General features: G+C 40.4%; 3 protein-coding genes across 5 annotated transcripts; 1 reads left to right on the forward strand and 2 right to left on the reverse strand.

The window, feature by feature from the left end:
* The first annotated feature begins 2,677 nt into the window (after positions 1-2,677).
* On the forward strand, positions 2,678-5,554 carry LOC102717972 (2-dehydro-3-deoxygluconokinase). Its single transcript, XM_006651003.3, has 5 exons — positions 2,678-3,105; positions 3,490-3,737; positions 3,870-4,161; positions 4,734-4,886; positions 4,980-5,554. Exons 1-5 carry the CDS (start codon positions 2,773-2,775, stop codon positions 5,364-5,366), a joined length of 1,413 nt encoding a protein of 470 aa, XP_006651066.2. The 5' UTR covers positions 2,678-2,772; the 3' UTR covers positions 5,367-5,554.
* Positions 5,555-6,049: 495 nt separating this feature from the next.
* LOC102717878 (myosin-binding protein 1-like) lies at positions 6,050-9,419 on the reverse strand. 3 transcript variants are annotated; one of them, XM_015835584.2, is made up of 4 exons: positions 9,181-9,419; positions 7,766-9,106; positions 6,423-7,689; positions 6,050-6,141 (listed from the first exon to the last, which is right to left on the reverse strand). In XM_015835584.2, the coding sequence occupies exons 2-3, from the start codon at positions 8,781-8,783 to the stop codon at positions 6,446-6,448; spliced, it is 2,262 nt and encodes a 753-aa protein (XP_015691070.1). In that variant the 5' UTR covers positions 8,784-9,106; positions 9,181-9,419; the 3' UTR covers positions 6,050-6,141; positions 6,423-6,445. The 3 variants fall into 3 exon arrangements, with proteins under 3 accessions (XP_015691070.1, XP_015691071.1, XP_040378020.1); XM_015835585.2 differs by having other exon boundaries at positions 6,423-7,590; positions 9,181-9,418; XM_040522086.1 differs by lacking the exon at positions 9,181-9,419 and having other exon boundaries at positions 7,766-9,137.
* A 4,303-nt stretch (positions 9,420-13,722) lies between these two features.
* Positions 13,723-23,387, reverse strand: LOC102718156 (DNA topoisomerase 3-alpha). The gene is made up of 24 exons (XM_040522122.1): positions 23,082-23,387; positions 22,059-22,237; positions 21,774-21,846; positions 21,365-21,487; positions 21,160-21,281; positions 21,014-21,086; positions 20,786-20,902; positions 20,585-20,668; positions 19,964-20,143; positions 19,737-19,865; positions 17,935-18,009; positions 17,502-17,591; positions 17,296-17,400; positions 16,484-16,518; positions 16,260-16,389; positions 16,053-16,105; positions 15,883-15,979; positions 15,723-15,761; positions 15,473-15,551; positions 15,283-15,354; positions 15,033-15,116; positions 14,696-14,860; positions 14,503-14,623; positions 13,723-14,150 (listed from the first exon to the last, which is right to left on the reverse strand). Exons 1-24 carry the CDS (start codon positions 23,385-23,387, stop codon positions 13,904-13,906), a joined length of 2,778 nt encoding a protein of 925 aa, XP_040378056.1. The 3' UTR covers positions 13,723-13,903.
* Between the last annotated feature and the right edge of the window lie 413 nt (positions 23,388-23,800).

The raw sequence follows: 23,800 nt of genomic DNA on the forward strand, positions 1-23,800 counted from the left end.
ACCAAAGTAGAGGACTATCCATCAGAGATGCAATTGATGATGCAGAAACGAAGAAGAAAAGATGGTGAAACACACGATTTCAAATCCAGTCGCAATCGTTCGCTTTGCTCCCGTTACGACTGAGGGGGAATGTTAGAGATATGGATACATACGGTCAGAGATAACAGAGTCCAATGGAAATTCTAGAGATATAGATAAAATCCTAGAGATATATGATAGAATATTTATCTTGTACTCCAAGTTTCTATCTCATATGTACCCTATAAATATACCCACAAAAGTCGATACAATATACAACAGATTATAAATTTCTCTACCATCAAATATTTTCCACATGCACGCATACGTACGTATTCATATTTGTGTGTAGTCAGTCGCGTGTGCTCGGTGTTTGCGAATTCGGGTCGGTCGTGTTCGACGGAGTTGATCTATCTCAGCGTGGACTGGTCGGCCGATCGAATTCTGCGTGCTCGCCTAAAATTTGCAGATGCTCGAACGGTTCAGATTCTTTTCTATTAGATTAGATTCCAATAGTTTAAGAAAAATATTTTCTGATAGACAAAATCCGAAAAAAAAACAAATAAACAGGAGCTAGGTCTGATCTTGTGCGGGCGTGCTGCGTGCATGCAGAGTAGTAGATGGGCTGCCATGCGGTGCCAGGCAGGCCGAGAAAGCGTTTGGGCTCGTTTGCTTATGTACTCCAGGTGGATGGGCCTAGGCTTGGTGGGCCAAACTCCGTCAATCTGGGCTTTCTTGTGCGACCAGGGTTTATACTTTTAAACGTAACCGGATTCTCTCCTTTTTCGTTCGTACACTTTTAAACGGCTAAATGGGTTATTATCGACAAAAAATTTATATTAGTAAAGTTAACTTCCAAAAATCATATTAATCCACTTTTCTATAACTAATAATTAATTAATTATATGATAATCTATTACTATCCTTTTTTATCGGTTACATATCCCAAAAAAACAAGGCCTAACTCCGTATTTTAATACATGAAGTCATTAATTTAGTCGTCTTATTGAAAAACTTAGATAATTTTTATTTATACTTTTATAATTATAATTATAAATATATGTATATATATATATTAAATAGGACAAATGATAAAAAATTAAAATTATCTATTATCTACTAAAATAATACGAAGTGAGTACATATATTCACTCCATAAGTCCGGGTAGATACTCAGGTCATGTTATCCATGTAGGCCTGCTAATGCATTTGGATCCAATCCAAACCCACTTCAATCCATCCCTTTATTAACTAGTCTAACAAACCAACCCACCTCGATTATTTTTTTATTAGGATCCAATCTAAACCAATCCAACTTCAATTTTAGTCCAACCCGCACCAAACCATTTAGTTAAAATGGATCCAACCCCTTTAGTAGAATGGATGCGCCTATTTGGTATGTATAAACTCGGACCTAAAATTTTAAAACTCGCGTTCACACTATAAAAACTTATCAAATTTTACTGAAATTTGGTGGGGTGATTCATTATGTGTAAGAGCAACTTTGTGCAAATTTTGATCAATTTCTACATGTGGGTCCCACGTATATCTATTCTCTTATCCATTAGCTACCCAATTAAAGGATCCATTTGCCCTTCACGGGTTAAATCCATTTAAAACCTAAAATCAGCTAACCAAACCCAGTCCATACCAATTCATTTGTCTCTATAACACAACCCAATCCAATCCATTTGAACTAACAATCCATTTTTACCCAACCAAAGACAATCCAAATTAAAACCCGACCCATTTAATCCATTTCCATCCAACCCATTAGCAGGCCTAGTTGATCTAAGATTGCACATGTCGTTGCCACCTTGAGTGCGATTCCTCCCTTCTCCGTCCACTGTTTTTCGCAGTTTGACGACTACTCCCTCTGTCCCAAAAAGAATCAATTCTCCGGTTTTTGTGTCTAATGTTTGACCATTCATCTTATTTGAAAATTTTTTAGAAAATTAGAAAAAAATTAGTCACAGGTACAGTACTATTCATGATTTATCATCTAATAAAAACAAAAATATCAATCGTAAAAAAATTTAAATAAGACGAAGAGTCAAAAATTATAGATAAAAAATGAAAAGTTGGTTTATTTTGGGACGGAGGGAGTAGCAAAATTCCAATACCACACTATAATAAAAGTTCCCCCGTATTCCAAATCTCGCGTTCTCCTAAAAATAATTTTATATTATAGTTCTGAAGGGTCGAGGGACTTTATATTATATAAATATAGATCACCTTCTGTAATAATAAATTCTCCATCATTTTCTCCCACCTCTGGTTTTACTTTTAACAAATAATAACATTGACTTTTTATGCTTATTTGACTATTTATAAAACTTATAAGTTAGCACCAATAGGATCAGCTTCACCCTTTTGCCATTGGTTTATAAATATAAGAAAGAAAATTTAGAACTTAAACTTAATCTTAGAGTTAATTGTAATAATTTTTTATCGTGATTTATTTTTATAATAATTATTTTTAAACCAAGAGGAACGTATGTACGAAAGCTTTACATATAAATTATTTTTATGCTAACAGGCTGTTTCGTTGGACTTAAATGTTATCTTTCGCAATCGAATCAATTCGCAGGCTAAAAAGTGATGAGAAAAATTATGCAAAAATCCCCCATGGCATCATCACGAACTCACGACGCAACTTGCACACGTTGATGAAGAAGAGATCAAGCTAAAGCTCATCTCATCTCATCCTTCTCCAACCTTGCGGGTTCCCTCTCTCTCTTCTCTCTCTGTGAGATGGCGCTCCAAACCCTAAACCCGCGCCCGCGCCACCACGCGGCGCCGCTCCCGCCGGCGCCCGCGCCGGCGCATCCGGTCCTGCACCTCCTCCCGCCGCCGCGCCGGAGGCTCGCGGGGTGCGCGCGGCCGAGGGCCGTGGCCGTGGCGGTGTCCGGGGCCGTCAGCGAGGCGAGGAGGCGGTGGCCGCCGCAGGAGGGGAAGGAGACGGACCTCGCCATGCTCGGGAACCTCTGCGTCGACGTCGTCCTCAGCGTGCCGCAGCTCCCGCCGGCGCCGCGGGAGGAGCGGGAGGCCTACATGGAGCGCCTCGCCGCGTCGCCGCCCGACCAGGTACGGAGCTAGTGGTTGCGAATCTACGCGCTATCTGTAATTCACCTCGCCGGATGAAATTTAGTAAATTATTGGACACTGCAAAACCGGATTTATTTGCTGTATAAACTAGCATTCTGTGGTCGGAGAAAATTTGGAGGCTTTTCATGAGAAATGGAAGATTAGGTATGCACATTTTGCGAGTGTCTGCATTTCTTCTGTTTGTGATGAAAATAGGATGTTGGATGAAAATTTAGTTATCCATTATTCATTTTCTGCTTGGGGACGATGGAGTACCAGGGGAGAACCCCATTATAAATGGATCGAACATTATGATCGATCAGTGGTTATGCGTAATCTTGTTGTTAGCTATTCTGAACATTTTGTCTTTTACCATTTGAACAGAAATTTTGGGAGGCTGGTGGAAACTGCAACTTGGCCTTTGCTGCAGCTAGGCTTGGGCTTTGCTGTTCTACGCTGGGGCATGTAGGAGAGGAAATTTATGGGAAATTTCTTCTTGATGTGCTTGAAGCAGAGGGTATTCATGTTGTTGGGATGCTTGACAATTCCGATGCTAGTTCTTGCCGACAAGCCTATGAGACACTTCTATGCTGGGTTCTTGTAGATCCATTTCAGAGACATGGATTTTGCAGGTTAGAGCTTCATGTTCTCATTCATGCCTTACTGCCTTAGTATTTTTCATTATGAACATTGTCAACTTCATGTCAAAATTCATGAGCTAACATTCTTATCTTTTGCTTTGCGTTGTAATTTATCTATGACAGCCGTGCAGACTTTAGTGATGAGCCAGCTTTCAGTTGGATACGTAAACTTCCCACAGAAACCAAGACTGCTATTCGTCGCTCCAAAATATTGTTTTGTAATGGCTATGCTTTTGATGAACTTTTCCCTGATGTCATCTCATCTGCTATTGATTGTGCAATTGAAGCGGGAACTACAGTATTTTTTGATCCTGGTCCCCGAGGAAAATCTCTTTTACATGGGACCCTGGATGAACAGAAGGCACTTGAGCATTCTCTGAGGCTCAGTGATGTTCTACTTTTAACATCAGATGAGGTTAGATAACTTACGACTACTCCCTCCATTCTAAATTATAGGGCACCCACAATTTTAGGAAAATCAACACCTACAATCTTGGACTAATATTTAGACAAGTAATATATATGTTTCATGAAATGCATGTGATACTATTAGGTTCATATTTGAAAATGCTTTCATATGATATTGATTTTTGAAGCCACTGATAATATATTATAAAAGAAACTAATGGTATTTCTCGTTAAAAAACACCCAAGCCCTATAATTTGGGACGGTGGTATATTTTTACTTGGTGAGCTTCACTTGTAATTGGTAAAAGCCAAGTGAACCGTAAATAACATGTTTCTTTATGATACTCGAGCTGGCCAATCTTGACTTCACATCTGCCATTGCCTTTTTCCAAATGAGTTGATTTTAACAATGCAGCCATTTATCCCAAAATAAGAGTAAAGGGGACAACCAAACATCAATCTGCTTTTGCAAAGATTTATGTTTGCTGAATCTGGCCTGTTTAGAGAATACCGAAACAAATGTGGTGTATTTAGTGTTTCACTTCATTTCTCTCATAACTCTGTTTGTTGGTTCGACAGGCTGAGTCCCTGACGAACATCAGAAACCCAATCCAGGCAGGGGAAGAGTTACTGAAGAGGGGGGTTCGCACAAAGTGGGTTGTCATCAAAATGGGCTCCAAGGGATCAATGTTGATTACCAATAGTGCTGTCTCCTGTGCACCTTCGTTTAAGGTATGTTTATTCTGCTGACAAAGGATCTTCACTTGTGAAGTAACCTGCATGATTACCACATTGTCAATATTCACTATGCTCTACTTTCATTAGATTGACGTTGTGGACACCGTTGGATGTGGAGATAGTTTTACTGCTGCTATAGCTTTTGGGTTCCTCCACAACTTGCCGGCAGTTAGCACATTGGCACTAGCAAATGCAGTGGGTGCTGCAACTGCAACTGGCTGTGGGGCAGGTCGGAATGTTGCTCGCCTAGATAAAGTGTTACAACTTTTGAGAGAATCCAATATCAATGAGGATGATACGACGTGGAGCGAGTGGATTGAAGGAAGTTCACTCTGCAGTGAAGTTTCAGTGCTATCTAAGACGGCAGTTAATGGATTCAGCGACCACATCGTGCATGTTCCTATTCACAATGTGGTTTCGAACCTTCTCTCTATGTTTGAGACAGTGTCAGAGCGAAGCACTGTCCAGGCCTAATCCCATGTTGGATTGTACATGGGACCCTTTTTTTGCCCATAAATCATTCATATAGATTCATATTTTGCTAGACGTCACACCGATTTCAGGTGACAAGTGATAGTTGGTGGCTGGCCTCCAGGGAAAGCTATTTGTTGAAAAGAATGCTGTTTGGGAAGATATTAGTAGATGTGCAGCAGTGGTCTCGCATAGAAACATTATAGTTTCCCGCTTTAACTAACCAAGTTATCTTCTAGTACTGATCATCTGTTTGTGCCAATGTCCTCTGTCCTGGCACTTGAAACGGATCGATGAGTTTAATATGATGATGTCCTCTGTTTGTGCCAATACTACATTTTGCAAGGTACACTTTTGTTCTGTTATCTGTTCCTCCAGAATTGTAAAAGCTCACTGTCCCAGATTGTCCTGGAGATTTCAGGGTCCTAGGCAACCTCTGACCAGCATCAAATAGTCAAAAGAAAATTTAGCCTTGTCTACGCTATACATGGAGTGCAAGATGGTATGAACTAATCTCACATGAACAATAGCTGAGTGAACTTCCTGATCTCGGCAAGAGCCGGAAACTAGAATTACAGCGACGAACTTACTCCTAATAACAATTACCGTTTCATTTGTACAAGGATCTCATGCAGCAAACTCGATGTGTATGATCTGCTCTCATGTGCTGTTCAGGGAGATCATCAGACCACAAATGATAATCTGTCAAATCTTCCGAGCGAGATGCCACCATGAAGCACTCATGGCGCTGTTACAATCAACGGCACCTACTTCAGTTCTGCAAAACAATTTGGTTCAGAATCTTTTGGTTAGAAAAGTATCTAGAGTGATATATTGCATGGGCATCATGGAAGCAACACATGAACTACAATTATGGATTACACTTTACAAGCTATTAAACGGTATGTTTTGTGCGACAATTTCTATATAAAAGTTCCTCATGAACATTCTAAAGCAAAATTTCAACTTTGTACTAGTAGTTAATTCAATCATAGAATCTGATAATTCAGAATGTCCCAAAATCTCATAAGAAATGAACAGCCTACGGTCTATTGTTACCTTCTGAGAGATTAACTACGAGATCACAAAACTGCTGTCTCTCTTTGCTCGGTCATGATTCTCCGCAGCTCTCTCAAATGGGTTGTTATCTCTTGAACACACTCTACTCCATCATTACTACATTTAAGAGAGCTTAATATCTGCTTGAGAAACTTTTGATCTGCTTCAAGTGCCATGAATCTAGTATTTAGAAGTGAAATCTCATGTTTGACGCTCGCCATAGAATTGATGTTGCCATCATCTAGGCGAGAACACGAGCCAAAATCAACACGTTGGTTTTCATCAATTTGTTCAGAAGAAACGAGTTCACCGTTCAAGTGTTCCAAAGGCAATAGTGACCTATTCTGTAGACTATCATTTGTGCCACCAAAATCATGCCCATTTGTGGAAGACATGCCCAGTGTTTCCTCCAATCTGCTCAAGGATTCCAAAATATTTGCCTTCTCATCCTCAAAATCAAACATGGTATCCCTCATGAAATCTGAGCTATCCAAGAGTCCAGATGCCATATCTCCATTAGTAGAATCAAATTTGCAATCAAATGGTTCATGAAGCCTCCGATAATTCTCAAGCTCAGCTTCCAGATCAAGCATTTCTTTCTCCCTTTCTGTAAGCAAGTCATTCAGCCTTTCAATGGCTTCTTGGTCATGATCAGCCTGCTCTTCCATCATCCTGAGGTACTGAAGTGCCTCCATGTGCATTGAAGCCTTTTCTACCTGCAATCTGTTGATCATAGCCATTGCTTCACTTGCTGCCACAGCTGAAGCACTGCGCTCTGCCTCAAGCTCCTTATAAAGGATACTCATTTTTTTCCTGCCAAACTCAACCTTCTGCTTCAGGCTTTCGAGTGAGCTTTCACCTTCATCTTCACTAGTAACATGGACATCAAATGGTTCCAGATTTGAGTAGTTTCTCTCGAGAAATTGTTTGCTTTCATTAATCTGTGTGATTCTGGGACTAGCGGCCACCTCACTCCAAGGACCATCAAGGCCTCGTGCAGAAGACATATGGGACAGGAATGTCTTCACTTCTTCATGAGTTCTTGAATCATTATCCTTAGACGACATTATTTCAGACCATCGAGGAGATTGAAGGTTGCTTCTACCACCAGAAGCACTCTTCGTACTGCTGTTGCGGTTCACACGGGCGTCTAAAGGTGAACTCATTCCTGCATTTGCAGAAGCAACAAAACCCTTAGCGGTTTCCTCGTCAGGGCTCCATGAAACACCCGCTGAATCACCGACTTCCTCAATACCAACCAGAAAAGCTACAGCACAAATTTGACATACTCAGAAAAGTTCAAATTATACAAGGATTGCAGCATTTTGGATAAAGATACATACTTTTCTCTTTCGGAAGCTCTGCACAAACCTGTTCAGGCGCAATCTTCGCCTGCACTTCATGATTGTTGGCACTTACATTGTCCTTGCTCCAGTTAATATCCCCCAAGCCTTGTCCAACAGCATGCTCTGAAGATTTTTCTGAGGAAACAAGATTGGTGCTGGTGGCCACATAGTCAGTACTTGTTGCAGGATTCACTGGCACTGGAGGAGTTATATTCATCGGCTCTTCAAGAACAACATTCTCAGAAGGATGCATGGGCAAACTGTTGGTGCTCCTGATCATGGGTTGCAGTTGCAAATCATAAAATGAGAGGTCTTTGCTTCTCTGTGTAGCTTTATCGATCATTGAGTTGCCATCGTCATCGTCATCCAAGATGCGGATCTCAGACTCTGAATCATGACAGGCATTCAGTTTTCTATAGCCTCCATAAGACAAGTCAGCAGAACCTTCATCTGAAGAATGCCCTACACTAGTCATGTCTATGCTTCTCTCCTTCACTGTGTTCACATCATTATCTGGAACCATGCCATTTGCACGCTTAGATAGCTTGTGTGCATGGTGTGCCTTCTTAAACGGCTCTGAACAACAAGAACATAAATGTGAATGCCTATACCTTTGTCGAGAATTAACCTTGTCCTTGTTTCTCATGCTTTTCAGATTACTGGGATTACCATCCAAACCAGCACATGAAAGTAGGCACCTTTCACACAGATCTTCAGAGTTTGCAAGCTTATTGTGACTCTGACAATACACCAAATGCGAGATTTCCAACCTGTGTGCAGCACAGATCAGATCTTCAGAGAACCAGGCTTTGCCATGTAGGAGCCGATCCAACCTTGAGCACAGAATGCATGGTGACCGAAGGCTCCTGATGCGTGCAAACCTTGTCGCCGTAAATGACACCACGGCGGTCACAAAGAGCATTATGATCAGGCAGCATTCGCTCAAGGCATGGCACAGCACAGGCCAGAATTGCCGCGCAAAGTCCGGCGACCTTGCACGAGCATTCACTGCCATGGAAGATCAATGCACCCCTGATTTGCATGTAGGTTGCTTAAAGATCCAATCTTTCCTACTAAATTCCTATTAGTGCGGCACAAAGATAATCAAAATCGAACCACATTGTTGAAGAGGAATCAAAGTTTGTGAAACATTGTCACTCATGCCAACGTATGGTTCCAGAAGATGAGGCTTTTCAGCTGGAAAACTTCAATGCAGCAGGAGCCCGTAGCCCTAAGCCAAGAATACAGGACCATTTTTTTCTTAACATGCCAATGCTCATACAGATCTATCGCAATAACCCAATATTTTTATTAGCTGGAGCAAGGATTCAATCTTCTCTGCAATATTGCACGTAAGAGCATTCAGGGTTTCGTATGCACACCAAATTGTTCAGATTAACAGAAGGGTGTACCTGGAACACACTGATGCGTCAAAACTTCAACCAAGAAGCTGCGAATGTGAGAATCACAAAATTGGGAGCATGACGGAGAGGCAATCAACAAAAGCCATGTAGTAAAAATCAACCAAAAGGCCCAGAAAAGGAAAAAAAAAAGCTGATAAATGGGGGGAAATGGTTCTTGGCAGCAAAGAGGAGGCAAAATGATAATCTCTCTGTACTATTGGAGAGGAGAGAGAAGGGGGAAACAGGTGTCACCCATCTATTCCCTGAACCCCGCATTTTTCTCTAACCTTTGCATGTGATGTGAAACTGAGAGATTTAAGCATAGCCTCACGTTATGACGAAGAAAACCATCAAACTTGAAATGGTGAGTCACAAGAACTGAACTACTACGGGGAAATAGTTTTTAGCACACAGGTGGACATCCACCTGTGTACTTACATGCTATATAAATAGTTATAAAAAATATAAAAAAAATTTGACAAGATAGAAAATATGAGTTATATCACTTCATAAACATACAAGTTTAAATTCAACTTCTACGAGTTATAGTAAAAAAAAGACTAAGTATACGCATATTCATAATTGTTTTTATTATTTTTACTATAACTTGTAGAAGTTAAGTTGAATTTAAACTTGCATGTTTATGGAATGATATAACTTATATTTATCTATCTTGTCAAATTTTTTCATATTTTTTATAACTATTTAGATGACATGCAATCAACGGGTGGACATACACCCGTGTGCTAAAAACTGTTTTCGTAGTTATGTAAACCTGGAAAATGGACATCTACTAAAGAATGGTTCATTCATTTTATTTTCTTCCCTGGAAAATGGAAGTTACGGTAAGGCTATTTTACCATAGTCTCTACTGATAGTAGAAATTATGTAAACCTCTTTTTCCTTATCCAATCAACCATATCTATTTATACTATCACATAAAAAACCCTGTAGTAGACTAAAGCATAATTGTTTCAGTTGGTTGTAGAATACACCTATGCTAGGATCGTTTCTAGCCTTTCTATTGATGATATTACTGATTGTTGAATACTACCACCACTAGAGACCTCCATAAAGGCACTAAAAATACTTATGCACCCTTCAAACATTTTCCTGGAAATTCGGACCAAAGATGCTATAGTATGATAAACATCTTCTGCAATTCTGAAAATGTAAGAGCTACAGATGTGTATTGTCCGGTTAGATGCAAACCAATCACATATTCTTCGCAGACATAGGTGTGCAATTCATTACTGCACCCATACAGAATATAGCATATATAGTATGCTCCTCTCTACAATCTTCCAATAGAAATTCCTGTCCTACATCAATCAAGAACTCTCCCATGAGACCCTGTCATATAAAGAGCCAGCCAAAGCCTGGCATTACTATTCCATGATTCACACGGCCATCTCTGACCTTCATGATGAGCTAAGAAGAAAAGGATTAGTACGGATTACACCTGCACAAAATTAACTATCGGATTCAGTCACTTGGTTCTTTTCACAATTTCCCCATCACATCCATTTGCTCAAGCAGTCAAGCTAGATCTCTTTCACATCCCCACGGGGAAAAAAAAGCTATCTTTGTTGTTGCAGAGCAGCAGGTTGCAGCATGGACAGTTTCTTAAGTGCTAAGCTTGGAATCAAAACAACTTGGCAATGCAACACAGTACATGCAAAGCAAAAGATAATCCTTTGCTTGCGAATAAAATCATGTAGCACCGTGCATGCGATGTCACAGCAATAGCTGGACCTTGTGAAACAAAATATAGCTCATATGACCATGCATTGCATCCACCGATCATATATTCCTATAGCTTGCTGAATTCTGATTCAATCCTTGCCTGAGATATATGATCCTGTGAACCCAGCTGACAAATTCAGTGGCTGTCCATAGCTGCTAGCAAGTGGTCATGAGCTCATGATTTGCTCTGACGTGTCCATGCTGGGGCTGATGGCCATGTCACTTCGTGCAAAGTTTGACTTGGATTAAATAGCATGGTCAGAGTAAGTGCACTAGCTAGTGGTAAAGATCAAGTAGCTAGTACGGTTTTAGGCTTAGACGAATCCTTGTTCATGCGAGCTGGCAATGTGAAAGCAACAAGGTGGCAAAAGAAGCATGTGGACTTGTAAGCCATAAGGCTGCTCAAAGCAGTGTCATTTGCCGTCATCTAACAAGCTGCCCAAGCCCCCAACTGCCCAGCTCCTCTCCACATGTTATATATAAGCGCTTGGCTTATACATGAACATCTCTCTATCTCTCTCTGCCGTTCGTTTTTATGGCTGTTGAGGGGAATGTTGTCTGGTTCGAGACCTAACACCGGGCGGATTCAGCTGCGGCAAAGCTAGCTGGGTGGGCGGTTTCGGACCAGGCTTCATTCCCCCCAACTCAACTGTTAGTTCTTCGGCTTCGGCGTCGGTCGGCTGGCGACGATGTCGGCGTGAATCTTCTTCAGGTAGGGCGTTTCGCCGTGCAGGTGCTGCCAGCCGTCCATGATCCATCCGCCGCCATGGATTTCTTTCAGCTTGTCCACTGGTAAGTGCTCTCCACTTTATGCAATACGCTACTCTCTCCGTCGCAAAATATATATAGTTAACTTAAATAGCTAAATCTCAAAGTGGTAGATGGTTATGATTAGTATGTTGAGATGAGAAAGCAGGTAGAGAACTGATTATGATTGTTTGACATGAGAAAAGATAGTTATATTTTTCAAACAAATTTAAATACTACATATTTTAGAACAGAGAGTATCTCAGACTCGGTTGCACGTGTGCATACATGCACCGGGGCCAAGCGATTAACAACGTATGTGCCCGTAGATATTGCGATGCTTCCATGGTTCTAAACTAGCAGATTGTCATGGGTCTCATGGCCAAGGGATTAACACGTATGTTCGTCTTGGTGACCTGCAGTTGGTGGTTATCTTTTCAGTTGCCTGGAGTTTGAGATAATAAAGGTCCAGCAACTCAATTAGATACGGAAGTTGTTCACCCGTTAAGGAATTAGTGAAGCTGCAGTAGATAGTCTATCCCCCACTATTTGCTAAGCCTCTATGTACATGGACAGGAGGAGCAGAGGCCGAGAGGAGGGTTAATTAGGGCATAACAAGCAACGTCAAAGCCCCTTTTGGCAGCTGTAATCATAGTAGCTTATAGTTAAGGCCAGTGCAGCAGCATATATGCTATCAGCTGCTAGGTGGGCGTGGGCAATGATGGTGAACAAAGGCTAAGCTTGATCGGTTCGTGTCGTCCTCGTTACGAATCTTTCCGATCATGGAAAGATCGCTTCCAAGATTTTCAGTAGACCAGTAGACTACATGTAGCTGAAGCATCTATGCAAAAGCCATGCCCGCTGCCGACACCGTTAGGTGGAACCTAAGAAGCACCAAAGCATGCAAAGCCCCTAACGTATGTAATCATTAACTCTTTGTGCTCTCTTCTACTATCTCATTATCTAGTTAATAAAGTAGTAGTAGCTTAGTTTTAAGAGCAAAGGTTGAAAACAAAAGTAGGCATAGTTGATTATTCAATGAGTTCAAGCTGGTGAGATCGGTCACACCAGAAAGATTCAACACGAAAGGAAAAAAAAAAAAAGAAATGGTAATCAATTACCTTGATCTAGCCGTTCAACCAGCATCTGAGCGATCTCATCAACCCAGTGCTTTTTGAGCATTGGCTTTATTCCTGCGAGTGATGCTTCATGCTTGTACGTGTGATCTGAGAAAAAAGAGGATGGTGTCATGACAATGATGTGAGCCACAGTAACAGAGAGTTGATAAACACAGCATTTAGAGAAAGCAGCCGTCATATGTCGAGAAAGTGACCTGACGAAACAAACAGTGGGTTGATGTTAATATGGCAAGGAAAAGAGTGACGGCATGATCCATTTTTCCCGCTCAACTTTTGACTAAAAAGTTTTCGGTGAGCGATGAGATTTCTCAGCAGCAATGAGGGGTTGGGAACTGTTTGAAAGACTTTACAAGGATGCGTACGTGCATCGAAGCCCACCGTGCGTACATTTCGAAGGTACCATCATTTGATCATCTCATACAGTTTTTGTTTTTTTTTTGGTAGCATTTTTCAACTTCAAGCTTGAAGAAGTGCCTTCCCCTCTCGCATCACGATCCCAGCACGTGTTTGGAAAGACTGGAGGTACATGTCCTGGTGGGCATTGTCTCGTTGCCTCCTGCCATTGTGCCGGTGAGCCCTGCGCCGTCTATTTCATCTGACAGTTCCCTAGCAGTACAGTAACATAATAAAATCGGTGGCAGTTTAATACCTAATTTTTTGTACTAAAATCACACAAATATAACTATATATATATACACAAACACACACACACACACACTGTGCTAACTTTTTAATAAAATTACACAAATGTAACTATAGTAATTACAATATAAGTAACATATAATTATCAATGTAACTAGTGTAAGCATCATGTAACTAAAAACATCATAGGTAGCTCAATGCTAGTTACATTCATGTAATTTTAATGAAAAAGTCACACATGAGATTTTTAACAAAGCTGATTGCTTTTGGTACCTTTTCAAAGTTTCTAGAAAATCACTGACATATCTACGATGAACTAGTCATCATGTATAATGCATATAAGAGGAATCAACTTACCATGCCAATGCCATCACTCCTTGATGAAAATCTGGGCATGCCTGTAATCGGCCACCCCGGCTAAAAAATCTGTACGGGCGTAGCGAGGAATTGGCTGAGAACTATCTCCCGCGGCTGGGGCAGGCGTTGGCGAAGTGGGTAGGGTCGCCGCAGACGAAGCAGCTGCCGTGCACGGGCTCGCCCGTCGCCGCAACGAACATCATGCCATCAGCATTCCGTCCCCTGCCCCTCCTGCCTCGCGCTTGGCTGCCGCCTCTCCGTCCTGCAGATGCAGATGCTTGCCTGCTGCCACTGCGCCCGCCCCGCCCACGGCCCCTCGGCACAGAATTCTGCACATCGTCTTCCCATCTGCGTTGCACACAAGGACATCAGGCAAGGCAGTGCATAGATAGCTAAAACTAGCCCCTAGAATTCACAGATTCTCTTTTAGCATCATATTCCATATGTTTTTAGCTACTTAACTTGGTAGCTACTAGTGCAAAATAACCTACCAGGGCGAAAGCTAAGAAAAATGTGTATTTTCTTGTGCAGAATTGTAGTGTATGCAAAACTTTAAGAAAGACATAATGGATCAAGCTGCATAACTAATGATTTTCTACATTCTTATACAGCTTTAATTAGTTGTTAAGTAGATGCATATGCACCCTGCAAATCAAGTTGTATGATGAAAAAAATACTATTAATAAAAGGGTTCACATACGCAAAAAAGCCACATGCAGGATCTTGGCATTTGTAGAACTTCCTCCCCCTATTAGCCTCTGTATTAGCAGTTCGCAGTATACAGGGTTCTCCACATGAAGTGCACTGTACTTGACCTGAGTCTGAAAATAGCTCAGGATTAAGTCATGGACTTGCATAACAATAAGGAGGAGAGTGGTAAGTAGTACAGACACCTGATGCATTTCCTGAACTTCCAGTATGGGTTGAACGGAAACCTTGAGGATTCACAACAGGTGTGTGTCCGTTAGTGAACTGCCTGGCTGGACGAAAATCAGTATGTAAATCTTGCCTTGGAGCCCCCTGCCTTGCACCACTTGGATTCTGGCTCTGATTTCTTGCTGTAAAACAAAAAAAACATGATAATAAAATATGTGTTTTTTAGGAAATGACAAATACGGCTACTTTGTGTAGTAAGCAATGCATGCAAGACGAGGTGAGCCAACAAAACAAGTTCAGTGCCCATATGCTTTACAAGTTGACTGGCAACAGTTATATAAAGTTTAACCATACCTGGTGTTGCAGTCTGGTTATGGCTTCCAAATCTACTTATTTCAGTAAGCTCTTTGAGTATATCGTCACATCCTCCAATACAACCTAAATTAGTAAGAAAATATCCTGAATCAGTTTAATATGTAACTAAACAGAAGATGCTCCCAAGTACAACTCAAGGGGAAAGAGATTTGCTGGCCATAGAAGTATTAAGTGAATAACTAAAATGAGAATGGGAGTATGGGACTTCATTGGGATTAGGAAAATATACCAAGGTGATCAACATCAAAACTTGGTGGAATATCCCTTCGGCGAAACTTAAATTGAATCTTATAAACTGGACCTGTAAATTTGAGAGATTATCAATATTTAAGGTAGAAACAGCAAAGGAATAATCTATCAGCAAAAGCATTGATCACACTAATGGCACAGTACCAATAACTAGGGAACTAAATAATCACCTGGAGCACAGGTAGGACAAACTTGGTCAGTCACAGAAGCTTCTGAAAGAGATCCAGGGAGCCAGACTACATTTCTACACTGAAATTTTAGGAAGACAAGAAATATCAAAGTTATATCGAAACTTCAAGTATTTTGGCTGCACTAATTGGTCTATATGCTCTTTTCTGGCCAGATCAACAAGCTGTTTATTGTGTCCTCTTTTGCTAATAAAAGGACTGGTAACTAGGCAAGATACAACATGTTACTCACTTGAGGAAAGCCCCGACACCCAACCATAAATTCACCAGTCTGAGGAAAGAAAAGCAAAGCTCAGTCATGAAAATAGTGTGAAACATCTAATTTGTGAAAATAGTGTGACACTTCCAGTTTGCGTAAAAAAAAGAAAATAATGCATGAAAAGATAACTTGCCGGCCTTCGCTTCAGAACCATTTCAGATTCATTGCATGCAGCACATGGCCTCACAGCTTCAATGGAGTTCTGTGTCTCATTGATAGGTCTACTTGACCTAGATCAAAAGCCAGAGTGAAGCTAGAAATTTGTAGCAATAAAAGAAGAGAACCAAATGGATCCAATCAAACCTAGCAAAGAATGCTCCCATCGCATCAAAGAGCTTCACCTTGTTTGCCCTTGCCTGCATTACAACAATGATAAGTGGCTAACCACGACATATAAATACAGAGAAATTCAAAAGATGGCATGAGCAGTTTATATGTCTCTGCGCCATTTGTTACTATTTTTTTTCTATAAATCTATATCAAGACTGACATACAGAAAATATAACTTACATCAAGAAAACAAGCCTTCATTTGCTGCAAACAATTCTCAAGTACTTCTGCTTTACTCTTTGTTCCAATGCTAACTGATTTCATATCAGCTTCCATCATTGATCTCAAATAAGGCTTCCAAAGCTCATACCTACAATTAGTTATTTTATTTTGGAAAACCAAGAATATTTCTTCAGGCATAGATCAAATAAGTACAAAGATTAAATTTTAAAGAAACAACTCACCCCATTTCATCATAACCCATCACCAATGCCTCGCCCTGCATTTAGGAAAAAAATAAAAGACTAATTTGTGAAATTAACAGATGAAGAAACTATTTTACAGAGAATAGTACTTTCTGTGAACTGGAGACAATATATTTTACAACGCACTAAACTATCTTATCTGGTCTTGTCCAATAGAAATCCCAGAAGGTAAATGTAATGAAAATAAACAGGGTGTATCATTGTAGTAACATGAACAGAACTAATACTTTCAGTTATTTTCCCCAAAAGTATGGATGTGTTACGTCAAAGCATAAAAGATGAAAAAGAAGCCTACTTTTAGACACCAAACAACAGCACTCACATGATAATAAGAGGTTTACTTTATAAAAGCAAGGGAGTAACTGTGGTAAAGAATGCATCTGAGAACATGCTACAAAGTATCGTATTTGGAATGGGAATTCTATTTACGCATCTTCTGCTATGACTTATGGTCGTATCTTAAAAATGATAATCTGCACAACAGCTTAATATAGCTCACAGGGTACATGGAAAAACTTTTATTCTGACATATTCTGGCCAGGTAATTTCGACTATCGTATCTAAACCTTTTTTCTGTCATAATATAAACTACCAAGTCTTCTATGTATTCCCGAAGAAATATTCTGACCAGGTAATCAAACATATTGTATTATCATTAGATGAGATTATCTAGCTCAATTTTGTCAGATGGTATGTCATAATAGCATTCACATGTCAATAATTGTGACCATATGAATGAATGTGGCTACATGCAGTGGTTTAACTCAAAACTAAATTGTCATCGGACATACTAGATTTGTTGGGGAGAAACGTGTATTTGCGTCTTTGGTTGCGTAACAACGGTCAAGTAACTTTTTTATGTGATCGTGCATCGTTGCATCAGTGCCAATTCCAGCCTGAAAATAAAATGAATCAATCAGTTAAATATTTCAGTGTCACAACTCAATCTACATGTGATATTACCACTAGAAATAATGCAGATTGACAAGTGGTGTACTTTATCCATACAGCTAAGGAGGTCAGCTTCAGCAAGCAGAGGAGGTGGTCGAGTCACTCCAGAATCAAGTGTTAAAGTTGTTGGAATAAACTGCAAGGTCATCGTAGATTAGAACAACTAAAAACAGCCAGCATCATTTCTAAGAAAAAGGGGGGAAAAAGCCATATATACTGGAATTACCAACTATTGAGAAGGTAATACATCCATGTTGTAATGACTAATTCGCTGTTATAAAGAGATTACCTATAAATCACCAACTGTTACAACATAGGATCATGTTTCTAATTGGGAATATGAATTTATAGTAGTACTCAAATGGCAGAATTTTAGAAGAACATTCAGGTATTTTTACAATAATTTTACCCACCTTGCATAGAACAAGAAGGCACAATAAAATGAATGAATAAAAGTCTTGGTATGGAATGAAGCAAACCTGCTGCCCAATGGTGTATGTTGGAAGTAATGTACCGCCCCATGAGTCAAACCGATAGACATCCAAATAATTTTTCTGCAAGGGAGTATTAATCATATTTTATATGAAGAAATGGAATTTTTTTCGTAAGTAGAATTATCACCAAAAGTTTAATATATTTATTATTAAAGACATTGCATTCCTGCGCTCATGGGCACCGTAATTCCACCTGCACCAGCAGAAGGTTCGTTTCGAAATATGCTGCATAAGTACCAGGCAATGTAAAGGGAGCAAGTATAATCTGTCTGCATATTGGCTGTGCAATTCAATGTTTATTCACATGCTACTGCTTTCTGTTCCCTTCTATAATAAATTTCAAAGTTGTTGAAGTACACCAAAATTGACAAAGTTCCTCATGAGTTTTCTTAGAATTATGCTCATCTAAGAAAGAAATTAACATTTCGCATGGGATAAATTAAACTACTAACAAAGCCTTACACCACATCTTTAACATAAAGGACATATGCTAAGATCAAGAGATTACATCACCTACATTAGGCATACTTCCTTCTTGTTTACTGACTACATAATACATATTCTATCATCTTTCTTTTCCCCTCCCAATAAATATTAACTGCAGTGCACCAAAACTGGCAAAGTTAATTGCTACATGAGTTTTTCCCAGAATCATGCTCATATATAAACGATTATTACCATAACATAAAGGAGAAATATCAACCCAAGACTCTTGAAGTTTGAACACAAAGCAGTGCTTCTAACAGCTTAAGAGCTAAGACTATGTCACCTTTGTACATTGTATAAAGCTCTTCTGTTACTGATTAAAACAAACCTTCTCCTAGTGTTGTTTACCAGATTTATTAGTAGAGCAAAGTGTTTAAAGAACATACAAAGCCAGGGGATTAGGTGTAACACCCTAGAAATAAATATATTGCTTTGCTTCTTGGTTTTTGAGTTGCTTTGTAAAGAGATGACGGTAATAAATAAAGTAAAAATACGTAGTGGGCTCAGCCAACCTTGGCCAAGGTCCTAATAACCCAGTCCACTACCTCCAACCCACCTAAAACCTATATAGAGGAGGTATACCTCTCCCTCCTAACATACCGCCGCTGACACCCCCCCCCCCCCACCCCCACACATGCTATTCTGTTTTCTCCCCTCTACAGCACCAAACTTTCCTTCCATAGATCTTCACCAACATAGCTTGGACCAAGAAGAAAAGTAGAAAAAAAGAATGAGGAGTTGAAGAGGAGCAGGAAAAGGTGTTGGATTAGCGTTTTCTCGTTGTCTCCTCGCTGGCACCTTAAGAAAACCCTAGGTGTTGGTGTCTCAGGACCGTGCTTAACACCGTCTCTTATACTTTGTCAGTCTTTCTAGGTACTTTCTGTGGCATGTTGCATAAGGGGATGGGCGATGCCACATTTCTACACATCACCTCCATATTTAATCTTGAAATGTGGTGATGTCATGTTAATAAAGAATAGATTTTTTTGGTTAAGTTAATAGGCTATATGAGCAGAAGTTGTAAAATATGGTTTGTATCTTTATAAGTTATTTCTTAGTGTGTTGTCATGTCAGTTCCTTCTTATATTTTGTCTACACATTTCTGCTGCATACGCAGTGCTTCTGTTTTTCGAGTAGATGCTGCCGAAAAATTCATTATTCTGACATGGTTGTATCGTGATTAAGTGGCATCCCAGGCTTGTTGTGTTTTTCTTGGGTGTTGCATTAGGATAAGCTGCATATTCATGTTTGCAAGAATTATCAAACAACGGAAGATTTCAGCAAGATTTGAGGATGCTTACAGAAAGTACAACACGCCCTGATGCATTGAACTGTTCGCCAGCAATGTCAATTTCCACAGTTGTTTCAGCTCCAACTGCAGGTTGGGAACAACAAGCAAGGAAATGGCGAACAACAAGCTCATACAATTTCTGGACAATAGAAAACAGATATGCAGATGTTTATTAAAAAGCATTTAAAATGTTATAGTGACTATGATAATTATCTGCTATCTAGCAACAGCACATACTTTATGGTTATCAGACCAGTTGGTTTCTCCAGCTGAAAATTTTGTTGGGTGAATAGGAGGATGTGCCTTGTCATCATGCCCGCCATTGCTGGGATTTCTCCAAAGCCTTGCTTCAGGATCCAAAAGACGCTGAGCATATGTTCCCCAAACTGGATGAGCTGTTTGTTCCTGCACAATGGACTACACCAAAGGGACCCAAACATGTCAGGGAAAAAATGGATAATAAAAAATAGAAAACAAACAAGAGAAAAAAGTAAATATGGTAAAATCGTTGCAGGTATGAATTGGATTGTTGAAAATGCTTTTAAAACTTTCCGGTGGCATTCCATGAACAATATATGTAAAGAATTCTATGTATAAAAGATTTCAATGCAATGAAGATCATCATGCATTAGCATATCCGCACCAAATGAAAAAGGGATGAACATAATGTGATAAAATGGTAAGATAGAGATTAATTGATTGACTTTTGAGCCTTTGAGGCATGTTCTTTGTCATGTAAAATATGAAAAAAAAAAAGAGTAATGTTATATTTATAAATATACAAAATAATGTAATCAGAATCATCAAACCAAGAAATAAAGAACACGGACAGAGAAACTAGTAAATTTCAAAACATACATGTAGGTCAGTGTTTGGAGAGAAGTTATCAGTCTCTGTCCTGGGATAACTAATAAATCCAGCTTGATACAGTTCTTCTGCCACCTAATATAGACAAGGACAAGAGCAGCCAATAAGACAAACAGTTCATTGAGATATACCCATAATTGGCTAGTAGAACTGTTTGGGGAATATAAAGTACCAAAAAGAGTTTTTTAACACCTTCATTGTGTGCTCGGAACTCATTCTGAAGTACCTAGAAGCACGTTTCTGAAGCTCTATGGTACTTAGTGGATATGGAGGATATTTTAGTTTCTCTTGGTTCCTTACATTCTGCACCTGCAGGGAAAAAAAATACAACTAAACTGGTACTTTTGTTCTGTTGTCAAATATACCCATGATTAAATTTCATAAATACTGGTGTTGAGATGAAAGATGTCGAGTACTCACTGTTGCCATTGGTTCTTCAACACACATTTCATAGATCACAACAGCAGATGAGTAATCGAACAGATGACCACGTCTGCCAAACAAGAAAAAATGTCAGATGGTGTTTGCAATGGAAGTATCAGTACAACATCTAAAGTGTATCTTACATCCAACCAAAAGATGCAGTGCCTTCATCTGAAGTATGGGAACAATTTATTGTCCAAAACTCTTCAGGTTCATGAGCTTGAATCTCCCAGAAACGCTCAACAATAAATCCCAGGGTTGGAAACTGCAATGCAAAGAACATATTACACCAAGATGAAAAGTAGGTATGAATTCAGTGCCTTCTGTTCATACAATATAGTGAAGTACCTGACAAGGACCATAGCTCAGAATCATATTCCTTTCATCCCCAGTGTCATCAAGAACAAATGCATCTCTCAGCAGCATTGTCTGGAACCTTGTGAAGGAGGCACCAATACGAAGGTCGATTTCCTGAACAAAATTCTTAATATTTATTTGAGGCCTTCAAGACAGTAAGATGCGAGAAAATGCTTATTCATTTGAGAGGAATAATATAAGCAGGAAAAAATATACTGGCATCTCATTCGTATTCCTATACTAATACAAAAGCTCCTACAAGGTAATAGTCAGAACATGTGGCAGAAGCCCTTCAAGGACCTTAGTTTGCTAAAGTTGCTGTAATACTTTTCAGTAGTTGCAATGCAGTAGCTGTCATGGGAGAGAATGCAACATTAAGGAAAATTGGAGTGATAATTACCTGTCTTGCATCCACAGCATCAGCAAAGAGCTTGTTGGGTCTGTCAAGATGTTGCACAGCTTCGTGTATTTCCCTGTGGTTTCATTTCGTTAAGACACTAAGAGGATATTTGGGATGAGCGTGGGTTAGATTGATCTAGCCCGCTGACCCATCATGGTTCATTTAACACAAATCAGGTTTGATGTGGAGTGAAACGGGGTACCCCGTAGCCATGCTCATCCCTACAGAAGATGGATATGCCATCTTTGCAACTGAGGAGAGAAAGCCATCAGTAGCAACCAATACCTGTCAATCAAAGCTGAGAAACGAGCTCTCCAAATGTTGAGGCGGCTGTTGGCGCCTGAGCAAATATCAATCACTTCATATGCGATATTCTCACCCTCTCTGTCACAATCGAGCCAAAGCACAAGCCATTGACAGTTCCGAGCTTCCTCTTCCAATGTTCTTTTTATGTCTTGCTTATCCTGCACTTAAAAAAGTAATGGTTCTACCTCAACTGAAAAACAAAAGTGACCAATAATAACATTATGACCATCAGACCGAATCACATCAACAGTCAAGCTTCGGCATGGTTGCTGGCTTGCTGCAGTGCAAAACACAGAAAGGGTGGCATCTTACTCTCCTGATCCAGAATGGAAGAAGGAGAAGAGGAAATCTGTATAGTTGTTGAACTTCATGTTTCTGTAGGATGAAAATGCTGTAGGATAAACTTTAATTTCCAAACAAAAGACAGACCTCCTGAGCATTTTATCTGCCAGGGTGTTCGTATAATCATACGATACAACTACCATGTTATGCAAACAATAGCAATTTTGCCTTCGGTTTTCTTAAAATAACTAAAAAATACATTTTATACATTTATGTAGAACGCTTCATATTGCAATAACAACTTCATATGTCACATACTCACATCTCGAATACTATATATATAACTGGAAATAGATTGCTACTGCTCAACCGCGCAAGTGACAAGTGGAACTGGTGACTCCCAATTCAAATACGAGTTGCAGCAATGCAATTTCCCCCAAGCAAGCTCCTCAAGCACCCTAGAATAGATTTCCGTAAGTGCAGTAACCAAAACATTCCTTAAGTGCAGTAAGCAAAACAAAACCAGCAGAACTATCCAGTGCCAACACAAGGGTACCCACGAACTGGAATCCAGGTAGAGTAGACCATGAAATTTCAGTGCCGAACACGTCACCAAGAGTTGAACCGAAGAAACTCCATGGACGCGGGACAATTCACAGGCCACGGCGCGGCGCGCGCAAGCTGTTCGGAGAAATGGGCGAGCAGGACAGAGAGCCATACCTGGGGTACGGACTTGCGAACGGGAGCGTGGAAGAGATCGGCGGGGTCGCAAGAGTGCCAGCGGCGGAACCGGTCATCGAACTCGAGCTCCATGAGGTGCCCCGTGACGGAGGTGACGAGCATGTGGCAGGCGCGACCGCCGATGGAGTAGCCGAACTCGAAGACGCGGTTGTACCGCGACCGCCCCTCCCGCGACCGCATCCCGCCCGACGGCCGTGACAGGATCTCCGCGACGGACTTCGCCACCGACGGCTTCTCCGCCACGTTCAGCACGCGGATCGCCCCGCCGCCGCCGCCGTGATGCATCGCCGAGAGAAAGGGTGGGGAGGGGAACGGAGAAGGGGCGGGAGGTTTTCGTCCTTTTCCAGATGGTTTTCGAACTTTTTTGGTTCTGAGCGCGCGCTCGACTCTCGAGCGATCTACCTCATGTGAGAGCGCTGGGCTTTCGAGCCCAACTGCTCAAAGGCCCATAAGTAAATTTAAATGGGCTACATTAGGCTCATTTAGGCCTCGAGTCACCCTGAAGTTTGCAATGAAAACAACAGAATTTCGCGTTCCCTGGACATCGTCCGCTGAGCCTTGGAGGGTACGAAACCGTTTTGACAGATTGACGATTGACAGTGGTTTATTTTTCGCTTTTTAATGAAGAAAATCAAATAATATATTTATAAACAAAACTTTTATATATACGTTCAAAGCAAATTGAAAAACCAATGAAA

This window comes from Oryza brachyantha, chromosome 3 (assembly GCF_000231095.2).
Source record: "Oryza brachyantha chromosome 3, ObraRS2, whole genome shotgun sequence".
NCBI lineage: Eukaryota > Viridiplantae > Streptophyta > Magnoliopsida > Poales > Poaceae > Oryza > Oryza brachyantha.

What these genes read in the sequence shown, in the direction of transcription:
- LOC102717972 (XM_006651003.3), top strand. Translation starts at nt 2,773, where the DNA reads ATGGCGCTCCAAACCCTAAACCCGCGCCCGCGCCACCACGCGGCGCCG. An exon ending in CAGAGACATGGATTTTGCAG is followed by an intron (nt 3,738 to 3,869) that starts GTTAGAGCTTCA and finishes TATCTATGACAG; the next exon opens with CCGTGCAGACTTTAGTGATG. An exon ending in TACTTTTAACATCAGATGAG is followed by an intron (nt 4,162 to 4,733) that starts GTTAGATAACTT and finishes TTGGTTCGACAG; the next exon opens with GCTGAGTCCCTGACGAACAT.
- LOC102717878 (XM_015835584.2), bottom strand. Translation starts at nt 8,783, where the DNA reads ATGGCAGTGAATGCTCGTGCAAGGTCGCCGGACTTTGCGCGGCAATTC. An exon ending in AGAGCTTCCGAAAGAGAAAA is followed by an intron (nt 7,690 to 7,765) that starts GTATGTATCTTT and finishes TTTGTGCTGTAG; the next exon opens with CTTTTCTGGTTGGTATTGAG.
- LOC102718156 (XM_040522122.1), bottom strand. Translation starts at nt 23,387, where the DNA reads ATGCATCACGGCGGCGGCGGCGGGGCGATCCGCGTGCTGAACGTGGCG. An exon ending in TGAGCTATGGTCCTTGTCAG is followed by an intron (nt 21,282 to 21,364) that starts GTACTTCACTAT and finishes TTTGCATTGCAG; the next exon opens with TTTCCAACCCTGGGATTTAT. An exon ending in CTCCAAACACTGACCTACAT is followed by an intron (nt 20,144 to 20,584) that starts GTATGTTTTGAA and finishes CCTTTGGTGTAG; the next exon opens with TCCATTGTGCAGGAACAAAC.